Raw genomic sequence first — 15,909 nt, forward strand, 5'->3', positions numbered from 1 at the left:
CCAAAGTCATCTGGGATAGGCTCCAGCATACCCCAGCTATATTCTCGTGAGGATAAGCTCCATAGAAAATAGATTGATGGATCTTTGTGTTGCTTTCACTTCTATAAATGCAGTCAACTGAGCATAGGCATTCAGTGCAATTGATTGATTGAATGAACAATGTAATAGGACACACCTGGGCAACAAAACACACCTGTCACATGCTCCAATAATTGTGCTCACATGAAAAATGAGTGGGTTCAAACAAAAGGGGCTATCTTCTAAGTTGAGCATCCAATCGAGATGTAAATGATAGTATTGTACATGATAAATTGACAAGATATGATTTGAGGGCTATGTCAGTAGCAGCCTCCTCCATTGCTAAGAATTAGCAATAAGTCTTTAGATTAAGTGATTGTAGAGATATGCACCGAGTATCACACCCCTAGCAATCGGTTGACTGTGCTTCTCTAAAACATCCAAGACCCTGGGCCATCACGCATGTTCCTTTGCTTCCAATGACCGAAGATGAAAATGGCTGTAAATAGCAGTATTAGTTAGATACCGTGAAAGATTTTCAACACATCAACAAAACCAGAATGGAAGTTTGCAACGTCTGTGGATTTTACAAGAAGGATGGAAAACTGCCATCTATAAGAGCAGCTGTGAAGTATCCTGTCAGCACAACAAATCCTGACCAGCAGATCAACAGAGGCAAGTAAGCTAGCCTTTTTTCTTGGGTGACTGCTTATGTTTTTGGTTTGTAACATGTTCGCTTTTAAATGTTACACCTCAAATGTTCAAAACATGATGCTAAGGCTGATATGTTGCATGCTGACTATAGGTGTGGACTCAAATCATGTGACTTTGACTAAAGTTAGTTAGAACTGGAGTCAGTGTTGATGACTTTGGACTAGACTTGACAATATCATCACTGACTTGGACTTTCACTGCAGTTAGGTTTTTTCAGTGAATTTGTTGAGTAAAATGTTTCATAATTATTATATAATTTCTAGTAAGACGACATATTTTCCATTTGAATCTGCCTCATTGACTGCATCTATTAACGTCCAGTCAGGTTTAAGGACAAACAACAAATGTGTGGATTATATTTTTATGCGCTGACTCAATCCTGAATGTTAGGTCAGCACTCTTTTGTGACAAAGGCTATGTTCACACTGCAGGGCATGATGCCTAATTCAGATTTTTTTTGTTCAAACCCGATTTTAGATCAAATTTTCATTTCTCTCAATTTTTGTCTCAATTTTGCCAGAAAACATCTGGATGATTCCCAAGACTTTTTATAAAATATGGTCTGAATAGACAAAAGTTTGACTATTTCTAAGGTGTCTGTCCCATTACATCTGGTGTAAAAGCAATGCAGCATTTCTGAAAAAGAACATTATACCAATAGTAAAACGTGGTGGTGGCAGTGTGATGGTCTGGGGCAGTTTTGCTGTTTAAGTACCTGGAATTCATGTAACCATGAATTCTGCTGTCTACCGAAAACCCCCGAAAGAGAATAGCAGTTTGTTAGTAAAATGAACTTGGGTCCTACAGCGGGGCAATGACCCAAAACACACCAGTAATCATTTTGAGATGTTGTGGCATGACCTTGAAAAGGTGCTTCATGCTGGTAAACCCTCCAATGTGGTTGAATTACAGCAATTCTGCAAAGATGAGTGGACCTTCACAGCACAATGAGGGTCTACTCATTGCAAGTTATCGCAAATGCTTGATTGCAGTTGTTGCCCAACCAGTTATGTTTAGGGTGCAATCACCTTTGCACACAGGGCCATGATGGTTGGCATTTTTTTTGTCTTCCCTTAACAGTTCTGTGTTCAGGTGTGTTGTCAAAGACTACGATTTAAACTTGTTTGGCGTTGTTTGGATTAATAAATTGAAATCTCACAGTTCCAATACCTTTAGTATCTTCAGCCTCAAAGACAGGTGATCATAAGTCATTGGAGCTGTTGTGTCTACTGTTGGTTTCATGGTCATCAACTATAGGAGACATAAAGACAGAATATAAAGACGACATAAGGTGTTTTTTTTAAAGTCAAAATTACCTTTTTTCTGTGTAAATCATATGAGAGCTGGTCCCATTTCTGTTGAAGGTACTTGTTCCCACTGGGCAGCACTGGTTGATATGCCAGATGTGATAACATACTGAAAAACAGGGCAACACAATAAGGTCTAATTGCAGAAAATAAGTATAAGTACAAATATGCGTATTCACCTCACTGAAGTTACACCTGCAGGAGAATGTTTTCAAGCCTGAGTTTGTTTTTCAAGGTAACTCCTGGTTACCTTGGCAACAGCAACAGCAGTAGACAGCTGAATGGTTTCTATTTGGACACACACGCACACACATGCACACACACAAAAAATTTTAATATAACATTATTAACAAATGTAAAGTGCATTAGATTAGAGATCTGAATCTCAATGGGGGAAAAAAATCTTTGGTATGTTCCAGCACGACTACAATCAGACCTTGAAAATGTACTGCTTAACTAATACACTCAGAAACACACTCAGCCACAGAATAGAACAAAATACATATTAGTATTACATATATTTGCGCCAGAGAGAAAATTACTATGATTTTGTTGAATGAATCCCATTGATATGGTTTGTGAATGAATTTGAATACAGGAAAACAGTGTCTCCTACTGGTCATATCTAGCTATGGCAGCTTGTATGTTAATTTTAATATCACTAGTTTGAAGTTTGCACTGGTGTAGCAGTAAAATGCACACTATTTAACAAAAGGAGACAAACAGAATATTAATATAAAACACAATAAAATATGATAAAAATGAAAAAAACGGGTTGTTTTTGCTGGACAGCACATCCAATCAATTCAAGTTAATTTATTTTGCATCACTGACAAACACTAACCCCGCAGCACACATTCATAAACTACCTTGCATGTCTGATCCCTCACTCTGTCAAATAATATATACAATAGTGTGTAAAAAATGAATAATAATTGGCGACCACTGTTCTTATAGCAAAAGATGAGCTCACTATTTTCCTAGCACATTTCATGAGGTATTTTGCACTTTCAAATTTGTATAAATGACCAATATTATTGAGTAATAAAGTGTATAGGCTATTGAACCCTGTTTTGGTTTCTTATTCCAAATGCCTTGTGCATACGAGCAGTCGCCAAGGTGATCACCATTCATGTTTTTACAGAGTTCCACTCCCAAACGTCTGCAGTCAGTGCTGAAACTGTGACAAATGCCTGCATGGCTGCTCATATTTTCCTAAATCGTCCATCCCCCGGGGGTGAAACTGTGAACGAGATCAGGAGTCAGTGCATTTCCCCAAGGTCACCATAAAGGCGTTTTTTGCGTGTCTGTGTGATGGAAAGTGACTAAGGTAACACATCCCATGAGGGCATCCTGTTTAGAGGTGCAGAGCTGCATCACACTCCTTTGTCAGATCCCTGAAATCCACACCTCGTCTCTCTTGCTGACTTTATTTTGTCACATTAAACTTGCAGAATAAAAGAAAATGTGTCTTATTTCCACTTGTTTGCAGTTTCTGCAATTGGCAGCATGGGCTTACTAAGAATGAGATGATGCAGATGATGATATGCTGTACATTTTATATATATATATATATATATATATATATATATTATTTTTTTGGTTAATATCGCAGCATATTTACACCATACTTGCAGATCTGGAAAGCCCTCATCAAGACCTTCAATTTTACATATGACTCGATATGCTTTGTTACAATTCGATTTTCAACCTTCTTCCTAGTGAACTTTGACCTCAGGCTCACCTTAAGGTTGAAGTGAATCACCACTCAAAACATCTTAGGTGGGCAGCTAACCTTCGCAATACGTTTTAATCCGCCAATTTTGGAGAATAGGATAAAAAGTGAGGCTGCACGGGTGGTTCGCAGACACGGGTTCGATCCCCCGCTCAGGCATCTGTTTGTGGAGTTTGCATGTTTTCTCCGGGTACTCCGGTTTCTTCCCACATTCCAAAAAGATGCTAGGTTAATTGGCGACTCCAAATTGTCCATAGGTATGAATGTGAGTGTGAATGGTTGTTTGTCTATATGTGCCCTGTGATTGGCTGGCCACCAGTCCAGGGTGTACCCCGCCTCTCACCAGAAGACGACTGGGATAGGCTCCAGCATGCTTGCGACCCTCGTGAGGATGAGAGGTATTGAACATGGATGGATGGAGGATGAAAATTGAAAACACCGAAAATTTTGTGAAGATTGTTTGACATTGCTATGACCTTGAACTTGAGCTGACACATTGATGCTTTGACATGCAGAAAGCTCTCAAACCAAATAATCTATATTATGTGTAAGAAATGATTTTGGTATTGACTTTAGCTCACAAACTTTGCTGAAGAAGTACCAAACATGTGTGCCATCACTTCATAACACAACACTGCTTATATGTCAACCGCCTGTTCTTTGTTTTCATTAGCAGCTGTTCACTATCTAGGGGCCTGGCATGAATACTACAGCCGTTCCCGTCATTTTTCAATCTGAATTAAAAAAAAAATAGCAAGCTTTTCTGACTGTGTGTGTTACCAGTGTAAAATAAGTATAGCAGCTGTTTTTCCCTGCATGGCTATTATTCCTTACCATTACTTCTGCACGTCCTGCAAGGTCAACAGGAGTCTGTGGAATCAGCACAAGTGAAAGATCTTTTTTTTCCTCAGTCATCTATGCTATTGATCCATCCACCGCAATGTAAAGTATCATTGCACCCTGGAGGATATTGTCTGACAATGTTGTCAGGAATCATTAGAATACTTGTTGTTGATTGCCAAGGCAGGAAGTGGCCCCCGGTGAGCACTATAACGGCCATCTTTTCTGGGTGAGATTAATGGACGGGGTCAAATTTTTCCACTTGGTCCCGAAGGCTTTAGTGTACACGTTTGCTTCCTGACTAATGACAATGTTCACTGCCATTACTGTACGAAAGACCTCATTCAGGATGGAAGTAGTACTGTGTCAACAAATAGAGAAAAGAAAGGGTTAGAGGTTTTTTCACTGAATTCGCTATCCTGTCATTTTGCATGAGAGCAAGTCTTACTGGCTGTCTTACTGTCATTGTTGCTTAATTCTTCAGAAAAATATTTCTAAACGTTCCATCATTTGTCATAAATAATTAACATTTGTCATACTTTTTTGCACATTACCATTTTGACATTTTTGTTTTGATCAAATAACGGAATTTGCATATGTTGTATATTACCGCAGTCCTCAATAGCTCATTTGTTGCCCTCGTATATCACTCCACCGTTATGCAACCCCAAGTCTTGTTAACTCGCTTAATTATTTATAGCCTTTTACAGCCGAGAGCATTAAATAAACTGCAGCGTGTATGTGCCAAACTGTCATCAAAACAACCACTTTTGGGGGTCAGGGAGGGTTGTCGAATTTGGATAAAGCCTACTTCCCAGTCAAATCCATTCCTCTAGAGCTTGGAGGCATTAATGGCCCGTCTTGATGGAGCCTGCGAGCGCTTTAAGAGTCGTTGACTATTCCGCCATCCATTAGCTGAAAAATGTGTTGACTTCAAAACAGGTTTTGATAAATCAGCTCGGACGGCTTATTCAGGTTTTGTTAAAGTCAGCCTTGCCTCTGTGGTTTGTTTTTTTATGGTTTGTGATTCTGGTAAAAATGATTACAGATGCTTTCCTTGTCTTGGAAGGAAGACATGCCTCCCTTAAGATGGCTCGAATGTCCATTTCCATTTGTAAAAGGTCAAGGTTGCCTTTGTAATGATTCCATTACACTGATTTGAGGGATACCACTGGGGATAGAGGAGCAAGCTTTGAACTCCTTTTTTTTTGGTCTTTTAAAATAAGGCTGTTCTTGGTTTGAATTTAATCTAGCCCTAAAACAAGGATAGTGTTGGAAAAAAGCAAACATAATACCCAAGTAAAAATGAATAGTGATGGTCGATGTTTTTCTTTATGGCGGCCATGTTTTTGAACCAATCTTAAGCAGGAAGTGAACAAATGTAACAGTTACTGATTGTAAAAGTACCAGATGGAGTGGTATGATTTAATACGATTTGCTTCTTCCTACTCCTTTTGGACATGTGGAACTGTGAACTGATTATATGATGCACTCAATTGTAATCTGATGCATGTTCAAATGAAATAAAAACATTACCATTACTCAATTTTTACGCACTTGTGCTTGTGAGTCCCTCTAAGGTGTATACCATATTCTACAGCAATTCGGCTGAACACCCTAAAGTTCATTCATTCATTTTCTACCGCTTTTCCTCACAAGGGTCGCGGGGGGTGCTGGAGCCTATCACAGCCGTCTTCAGGCGTGAGGCGGGACTGGTCACCAGCCAATCACAGGGCACATATAGACAAACCACCCTAAAGTTATGAAATGAAATGTTTGTAAAATGTCTATCACCTTTTAAAAGCAAAGCCAACATGTTTCGAACTCAAACTATGAACAAGCTGCTCTGCCGCTGTTGCTTGATGCAGTGTTTTTTGAATTTTTTAAATTTGAATTTTATGATGTTTTTCACCAAAAAACATCTTGTCAAAAATAAGTTATTCATACATTTCATTCATTTTCTACTGATTTTCCTCACAAGGGTGCTGCGGGGGGTGCTGGAGCCTATCCCAGCTGTCTTTGGGTGGGGTACACCCTGGACAGCCAATCACAGGTCAGTCTGACTTCCAGGGATTAATATCAGAGCCACAATGTGGTTTAAAAGTAATAACAAAAGCAACAGTGTACAACTGCATATTTTACATGTAAGGAGTGGAATAGTTAGTTACTCCAAACAAACATACAGTCACACTGTGAGGTTGGGTGGCTGTACTGATACTACATTAAATGTAGGAGGCCTTGTTCTTTAAGATAAAGAGCATATTACAAATTAATAATGCATGACACAATACAGGTTAACACAATGAGGGAATATGAGCTGTGTAAAACCTTGAAATGTTTTGAGAAATGTAGTCGTTCAGCACTAACAGTAGCCACGAGCGACACTTGATAGCCTCTGTATCATAGAGCTACAATATATGAAGGAAACAACATCAATCAATCCATCCATAAGCATCTTACTGTATGTTGTTGTCTACACATCACCCTGATCTACACCATGGAGCTTGCCCCTTCAGAAACATCCCATCACAGTGTAAAGATGACTAATGGAAAAGTGCACTGCTTAGTTACTTGGTATGTGGTGCACACACACCTTGCCTCACCACTTCCATCACTTGCCCCAGATCATAAATATTTTCTCTATGGCTGACATGACCAGGCACAAACAAAGTGTTTTACATCATGGAACACCATTCTTTGTTTTTGGTATTTGATTGCTGAAAATATATCTCTGATATCATGCTGCCAAACAGTACCTAAACCAGGCATTGGTGACTCAGACTATGTTCACACTGCCTGATTCAGTTTTTGTTAAAATTCAATTACTCATGTCGTATGTGGTATTACATAAAACAATTTTTTTGGGCATCATACTCTGTAGTGTGAAATTAGCTTTAGCCGCTGACTAGGGAATCACCTTTTATTATGGGTGTATGTAGTTTATTTGGTCATAGAACCCACACAGAATGATGAACTGAGTTTCTCTGTCCTTTCTTTCGCTTAATAAGCAATGCACACTGTGTATTTCTGAGTGTACTTGCGTGTGCTTGTTTAATATGGCTGCAAAGAAACCCCCAGTGATGCCACAAGAAGTTGCCAGAACCCAGAATTGATCCAAAACCATAAAACTACAAAGACCATGAAATAAATGCATGGCAAAATGCTGCAAATTAAGAATACTGTAATGCATCAAAGCTGCAAGATCAAAAACAAATGCCAAAGAAATACTGCAACTACCAAAAACACACACAAAACAATACATGACAGAACGGCTACAAATTCAAGGAACCAAATGGATGTTTGCCAGGCTACCAGGGGAGGCAACGGAGAGACATCCATCTTTAACCTTCTGGTACCCAGAAAAGAAAAGCATGGAGCCCTTAGCATTCCAGGATTTTATGGCAAAATTGCCTAAAAAAGTCATACCCAAAGTAAATTTGGAGAAGAGCCATGGTATTAAGCTGTTTTGAAATCTAACAAGCTGAATTTTTTATCTGCCACAGAAAGAATCTAAGGGCTACTGACATTAAGGAAGATAAACTAAACACTGAAAACAAATGACTTCAGGGACGTGTATATATTTTTTGAAGAATGTGCATTCAAAATATCCAGTATGATGGAATGAAGTGGACAAAGGTATGAGCCCATATCTTGAGTCCTTATGTTACAAAATTTACAACCAAACACTGATTTTTAACATCAGGTGTTCCACATGTGTGCAATATGAAGACACAAGTCTTCGCTAACTTAAACACAGCGTCATTAGTTTGGTAAAATAAAAATACAGAAAAAACGCCAATGTCAGTTTGAATGTACTTTGCACGGCGGACGAGTGGTTAGCACGCAGACCTCACAGCTAGGAGACCAGGGTTCAATTCCACCCTCGGCCATCACTGTTCACATGTTCTCCCCGTGCATGCGTGGGTTTTCTCCGGGTACTCCAGTTTCCTCCCACATTCCAAAAACATGCTAGGTTAATTGGTGACTCCAAATTGTCCATAGGTATGAATGTGAGTGTGAATGGTTGTTTGTCTATATGTGCCCTGTGATTGGCTGGCGACCAAAGACAGCTGGGATAGGCTCCAGCACCCCCGCGACCCTCGTGAGGAAAAGCGGTAGAAAATGAATGAATGATTGAATGAATGCATGTACTTTGAGTTGATCTGTTGAGTTGGGTGAGGTGTTGGCCAAAAGTTTGATGTCCAGAGGTACAAACAATAAAATGTAGTAAATATGCACATCTTATGAATATAATGAAAGTCTCAAGCAGCAGTTAGTGTGTCTTTATGAATTAAGGCTTGGTGTTGCCTTACTATATACACATACTATACTCACTATACTTTACTGGATCATTGTCAACATAGTAGAACCTTTATTTGCTGTTGGAATATTGTGAGGTTTCAAAGGTTTTCTGCAATCAATTTTATATCTGGTTTAACATTAGTGCTGTGTGAGCATACAGTTATAATTGTATCAGCGAAATAAGCTTTCTAATGATATATTACGACGGCACGGCGGCACAGACCTCACAGCTCGGAGACCAGGGTTCAATTCCACCCTCGGCCATCTCTGTGTGGAGTTTGCATGTTCTCCCCGTGCATGCGTGGGTTTTCTCCGGGTACTCCGGTTTCCTCCCACATTCCAAAAACATGCTAGGTTAATTGGCGACTCCAAATTGTCCATAGGTATGAATGTGAGTGTGAATGGTTGTTTGTCTATATGTGCCCTGTGATTGGCTGGCGACCAGTCCAGAGTGTACCCCGCCTCTCGCCCGAAGACAGCTGGGATAGGCTCCAGCACCCCCGCGACCCTCGTGAGGAAAAGTGGTAGGTAATGAATGAATGAATGAATGATATATTACAGGGAATGGTATGCAAATAGGGGGCGGTTTCATCATGGTAATAAAAGATGGCCTGTGTGCTGGGGTGTTAATGGGTTAAATACATTTTTTTTTGCAGTGGATAACAGTGTCTTTGCGGCTGAATCATTCTTTAATCTGACTTTTCTCCTGTTTTGATGAGCTGTGTTGTGATTTTGGATGATTTTTGTGTTTGAAGTGGATATTTTAATAAAATATTTGATTAATAATGGATTAATTTCACTTTCAGAAGACGGCAAGGTCCAATAAAATTTATGTTGTGGGTCCCTGGACCACACTTTGGACACCCCTAGTGTACAATAATCCCCCCTACACAGTCTATAGCTGTACTCCCTCTGTTTTTTTTTAACCCCAGTATCTTAACACACTACTTTATGAATAGCACTAAGAGATGTAATGTACTACAGTATATGCTTACAAGGGCACTATGACCAGCATATGATGATAATGCTTAATGTCGCCATGTGATGCACAGCAGCAGCATCAGCATCAGTCTGACATGACGGGGCACAAACCACGTGTTTACGTAATGGACCCCTCCTCCTCCTCCTCTTCATCATCATCATCACCATCATCCACCTCTTTTCCCCAACACTGGCTTACACGGGGGGACTTTTTTTATTTTATTTTTTTACAATTTTGTAATTTTTTTTTTTGTTGGGAGCTGGGGGGGTGGAGATGCGAGTGCACGCACAGCGGGAGGGTATCCAAGCAAGTGTATCTCCGGCTCAGACGCATCGGTGCGGGACTGCTTGAGACATGCAAACTGCGGTGTCTGATTTGGACTTGGGGAGGTTCGCTACATAGGATGCATCCTCCCCTGACTGCTGTGACGCGGTGCTGATCCACCCTCTGCTTCTTCTTCTTCTTCTTGTCCTCCTTTTCTTTTTACAACTAAAAAAAACACCACAAGGCTCTCTCCTCGGAAGCCTGCCGTGGTTTTATTGTTTTAGTTGTGTGTGTGTGCGTGTGTGTGTGTGTGTGTGTGTGTGTGCGTGCATGTATGTGTGAGTGTGCTTCCTGGCGTCTCCTCCCCGGTGCGACACATGCAATTAAAAGAGTACATTTTCTATGATCGAAAAGAAGAAGAAGAAGAAGAAGCAGCACCAGAGGATTACATGGTTGTCTATTTCCTGCTTCCTATATGATACAATTGGCAGCCTCATCCTGGAGGACTGGTCCAGCTGTGCTGCTGCTGCTGCTATCATTACTACTACTAACATTCTTCTTATTATTATTAATATGCAACGGCAAGGATCTCATCTCTGTTTGGGTGTCTGAGCCACTGGATTCGCCCAAATCAATCAATGTGGTTTCTTTGGAACATTTTCAGCAAAGGAACGCATATGCTGCAGTGTCTTTGTGGCAAGAGTCTCAAGAAAAACAAGAATCCAAGTGGTAAGCAGCAGAATTATTTGTCATTACTGGATGGTGTTTGTGCAGCTATGTAACCTCTCACTCACACACACACACACACACACACACACACACACACACACACACGGCGAGGAACTTATTTTGTGCACCTTTTTTTGGAGAAAGAGGATGGGGGAGGGGGGCGGCATCCACCGGTAAAAATACCACACAACTTTTAATAACTACAGTTATGACAGCAAGTAGGTGATGCCATCCTGCTTCTTACTGCAGCACTCTCCATTAAATGGGTTCACCCCCTCCACCAAGTCAGCTGCATTGGCAAAAAAAAAAAAAAAGCAATGCAGGGTTTTTTTTTTATAGGGGGAGAAGGGGTGCTGATGCTAATGAACAACAGGCTGCATCAGGTGATATTGTTGAGAATTGTGTGTGTGTGTGTGTGTTGGTGGTGTTGTGTAGTGCTACTTGTTACTTCATGCCCTGGCGAATGGAAGATGATGAGCTCAGCATCAGCAGCAGCATCAGCAGCACTCCACGCACACACACGCCGCAACTGCACCACATCTGACACTGCAGGAGAATCCGTGAAACACACACAAACACGAGGGGGGCCATAATGTGAACCCCCCCCCCCCCCCAAACACACACACACAATAAATCAAAATATGTCAATTAACAATTACATCAGTAATGTCGGATTGACTATATGTTTGCTGCATCATACAACCATTAACATTTCTAATGTTTTGCATGTAGCCAATGAAGCTAACTGAAATATTGGTAACAGCGAGGTGTACTTATTTTTTTTGGCTCAGAAAAAGTACACAACACCAACATCAATTATTTTTTTAACAGTTGTTTTTTCAGCTAAGCCATTGTCTGATAAAATGGTTGACTTTGGAATTGGGCTAATTGTTAGCAACGTAAGCACAGCTTAAGTATCAAGTCTCAATAAAAAAACAAACAACTTATTTACTTTTTCCCCCCCAAGATGCCACCACTAGCAATGTTTCATATATAATCCAGTTTAGATAACATGTGACATTGCAAAGTTTACCTAGAACAGAAAAACATTTGAATGTATCTATTAGCATTAACTTTGTATTTCTAAAATACCCAAATTATATTACTGTCTTACTAGCTACTACTAGCTTACTACTACTAGCTTTAATGCAAATGAGTTTTTTGTGGGCTACACGGCGATCGAGTGGTTAGCGCACAGAATTGGATTCAATTCCACCCTCGGCCATCTCTGTGTGGTGTTTACATGTTCTCCCCGTGCATGCGTGGGTTTTCTCCCACATTCCACAAACATGCTAGGTTAATTGGCGACTCCAAATTGTCCATAGGTATGAATGTGAGTATGAATGGTTGTTTGTCTATATGTGCCCTGTGATTGGCTGGCGACCAGTCCAGGGAGTACCCCGCCTCTCGCTTGAAGACAGCTGGGATAGGCTCCAGCACTCCCTCGACCCTCGTGAGAATAAACGGTAGAAAATGAATGAATGAGTTGTTTGTCCAGCAATGTGTATCTCCAAGCAGCGTTATTGTGTACTTTTATCCACTTTTTTCATATGCACTGTACCCCTGCGCTCTCTCCAATGTAATGGATGCCATTTATCACATAGAACAATGTAACATTAAGGGGAGTGGGGCAGGAGGACGTTAGCGACACTAGCCAACAATCACATTTTAATTGCAACATCATGCTTGGGTAGCCTATTAGCTGAAGGAAAAACAAAAAATATCAAATCAAAACTCCCACGTTAGTAACCTCCCGATTTTCAGATGTGTAGAAAAGCCTGCAAAAAATAATAGAACTTCAAAAAAGAGCATTTGGGTGCCGCTTTTCTCAAAAGTGACTCAAATAATGGAGGAACATGATTATCTTTCTCGTGTTTGGTGCTTCTAAACGGGTTTTAGGGACACATGTTAGTGTTAGAATGTCATTAAAAGCCACTTTAGCATACTAAGGGACCTTTTTAAATACCATCTCCTTATTCTATGCCAAATAAGCTGCATATTTCCCCTAGTCCATTTGTAGAAGACATCAGTACTTGCTTCACGCACACACAGCAAATTGTAGTTCATGTTTCTCATTTTAGCTTTTATAGCAGCTGACCAGTTAATTTGCTGCTCTTTGCCTATTAAGTCAATTAAGTCATTGTCTAGAGATGGAGTTTCAGTAAGTTTTGAGTGACGACACAGATGTCGTCTCAAACCTTCGCGAATGTCATTTTACGAGGGAAGACGGCAACAGTGATCTAATGGGGTCAGTAATGTGGTTAATGTTGGAGGAGAAGGTTATGTCATCAGCTGTCCTCACCAATAAAGGCTGGAGATTTGCTTGCTGAAATATCAGGTGCCCATTATTGGATGCATATGATATTATTTGCATTAAGGTGTATGACATCATGATTCAGGATGCTACTGTTGTTGTGATTCCCTACCTAACTACACTGATGGCTGTAATCCAGGGGTCTCAAACTCAATTTACCTGGGGGCCACTGGAGCTAGGGTCTGGGCAAGGCTGGGCCTTCCCCCCCCCCCCCAAAAAAAATGTATTAAAAACAGAAAAATATACAAACTTTTTCAGTGCTTTGGTTCCGATTTTCTACAATAAAAGCTCTGATAAAACATTCCAATGTTCTCAAATATCTTAATTTTTATTTTTCTGCACAAAATAAGATGAAAAATAAACTAATCAAGAATAAAGAAAATCAATCAATCAATCAGTAATAAATACATAAATATAATAATAATAATAATAAAATGGCAAATAATAAAAACTTAAGAAACCACATATAGTTGGGTAGACAAATTATTTTTTTCAGATTAAAATTAACAAAGCATTATTAGAGCCCTGTAGACATGACAAAACATGACTATAGTCACATTTATACTTTTTTATTTACAACATATTGCGCAACTGCAGGGTCTTGAGACACATGCTAACTCGCAAACTAGAGAGCTAGCGACCTAAACGGTAGCCTTCAAGTTATTTCCTTTAAACTTAAATAGCCAAAAACGTACCACTTCCACACGGATAGGGAGGGTAACTATTAACAGTTATTTAACCTTTAACATGAACATTAATCAAACATAATTTTTTGTGGGTACATGATACCATACAGCATCCATATCAAACTTGCGTGGGCCGCACTAACATTAAACTTTCATATCAAGGCGGGGGCCTCAAACTAGTGTCCTGCGGGCCACATTTGGCCCGCGGGCCGCATGTTTGAGACCCCTGCTTTAATCCTTTGTTCAACAACACAGGTTCTACAGGATGTGAATCTTGTGCTTAACTGTTGCAACATTCACACATTTGCATTCATCCCTACGGACAATTTAGACTTGCCACTTAACCTAGCATGCATGTTTTTGGAATCACAATCTTGGAAACACCAATCTCCTGACTGTGTGGACAACAAGCTAACCATTTTGGGTATGGCAAGTTTATTTGTGGCATCACAACTCTTTGTACACTATGCGTAACAAAATGTGGTGCTAAACAGTAGCTTAACTCGCAAAACACAACTCTTACAATTAGAAAAACGACAACAACGTTTGGCTAAAAATCCCTTCCCCCCAACCAGCATGGCACATTGCTAGTTTTCACCAGAGTGCATGAGTAAAAGGCTTGTTTTTACAGATTCACAGGAAGGAGTTATTATTAGTAGCGGTAGATTCTGGGAATGTACTTTTGTTTGTTTGGATAGTCTGTGGTGTGTCACAAATTTCTTAACAGCTGTGCAAAGTTGTCTTTAAAAAGGACAGCAACAGATTAAACACATTAGTGATAATGATGGTGACTAAAGTGCGGTCGCCCTAGTAACCGCTTTTTGTATTAAAATGGGGCGGGGGTTATGCTCTTGTGTCTATATACATGCAATCACAGCTATCATTTATTGAATAGCTGATCTGTGTCAGTTAACCTCTCCTTTAAACTGAACTCCAAGAAGATTGCGAGTGTGATGAGAGCTGCTCGGCATGGGAATTAGAGGCGTAGATATATATATATATTTATATCTGCAGCACCTGTGGAGTCAACAGCTGCTCATTTGGAAAAAGAATGACAATATGACTAAAGTGACTGATGCTGATCACGTCCAGAATGTCTTACAACCCTTTTTGGACTTGCTTGCTTGTTTTATTTTGAAGCTCAGGCTCCATGCATTTGTATTGTTTGCCCAACCCTAATGTGCCTCAGCTGTGCCTTACTTAATGAGGAGTCTTAATAGTCCCGCCTGCCTGCTCTCATGCAGTTTGTTGTCGTTTGTGTTCATTGTGTGCATAAGCTGCCGTGGTTATTTTCAGCTGGTGTCATATCTGGATGTTTTACTGCGTGGTACTTTAAATATGTGGTCTGAAATATACTTTTCACATGTAGTAATGTATTTAATTTGTGAAAGACAGTGTGCTATACAGTAATCCAATGTCAAACAAAAGAAATGGCTGTTGGTAGATGTTGTTTTTTATTTGTACATGTACATTTGTGCATGTTGCGCAAGTGTAAAAATAAGTTAGTTAAAATGTAAAAACAACAAACTATTGTAGCTTAACTTTGATAAAAATATCAAGATTTCAATTTTTTTTCTTTTCATTGTGGCCCTATTCCTGCTTTGTAATGTTCCGACCAATAGTAACACTAATGTTTTGTTATGTAACAAAACAACAACTAACAGGTGCAGAAATCTCAGTGCAGTCACATTCTTCAGTGTTTACAATAACACTTATGTTGGGTTGGGGGAAATGTCTATTAGCAGTCCCGCTTCCTGTATGCACACTCTATAATGCTACAAAGACAAGCGTTTTTGCTCCATGAGTTAAATAACATAAACACAGTTAGGACGCTGATAAATTGTTACTTTCTGTTTGCTCTTCTAACTCTTCCACATGACCAAGTAACGATGGAGAGGCATCGGGCTTCAGCAAGGCTAGTCCAGCTGTATAGTGGCTCAGGTTCACAAAACAGTCCCTTGTGAAATGCCGTTGACTGATCAAAATGTATTTATTTTGCTGGTAGGGAATCAGGAACT

At 39.9% G+C, this 15,909-nt stretch overlaps 1 protein-coding gene across 4 annotated transcripts in view; it reads left to right on the forward strand.

Moving 5' to 3' along the window:
• The first annotated feature begins 236 nt into the window (after positions 1–236).
• Positions 237–15,909, forward strand: part of fgf14 (fibroblast growth factor 14) — a 78,175-nt gene continuing 62,502 nt past the window's right edge. The window contains exon 1 of one of the 4 annotated variants that reach the window (XM_058081701.1): positions 237–693. In XM_058081701.1, the coding sequence (XP_057937684.1) occupies positions 579–693 (115 nt within the window). In that variant the 5' untranslated portion in view covers positions 237–578. Of the gene's footprint in view, positions 698–10,070; positions 10,892–15,909 lie in introns of those variants that run through there. The other 3 variants (XM_058081702.1, XM_058081698.1, XM_058081699.1) reach the window with 3 other exon arrangements.

The sequence above is a fragment of the Doryrhamphus excisus genome, chromosome 9 (assembly GCF_030265055.1).
Source record: "Doryrhamphus excisus isolate RoL2022-K1 chromosome 9, RoL_Dexc_1.0, whole genome shotgun sequence".
Lineage (NCBI taxonomy): Eukaryota > Metazoa > Chordata > Actinopteri > Syngnathiformes > Syngnathidae > Doryrhamphus > Doryrhamphus excisus.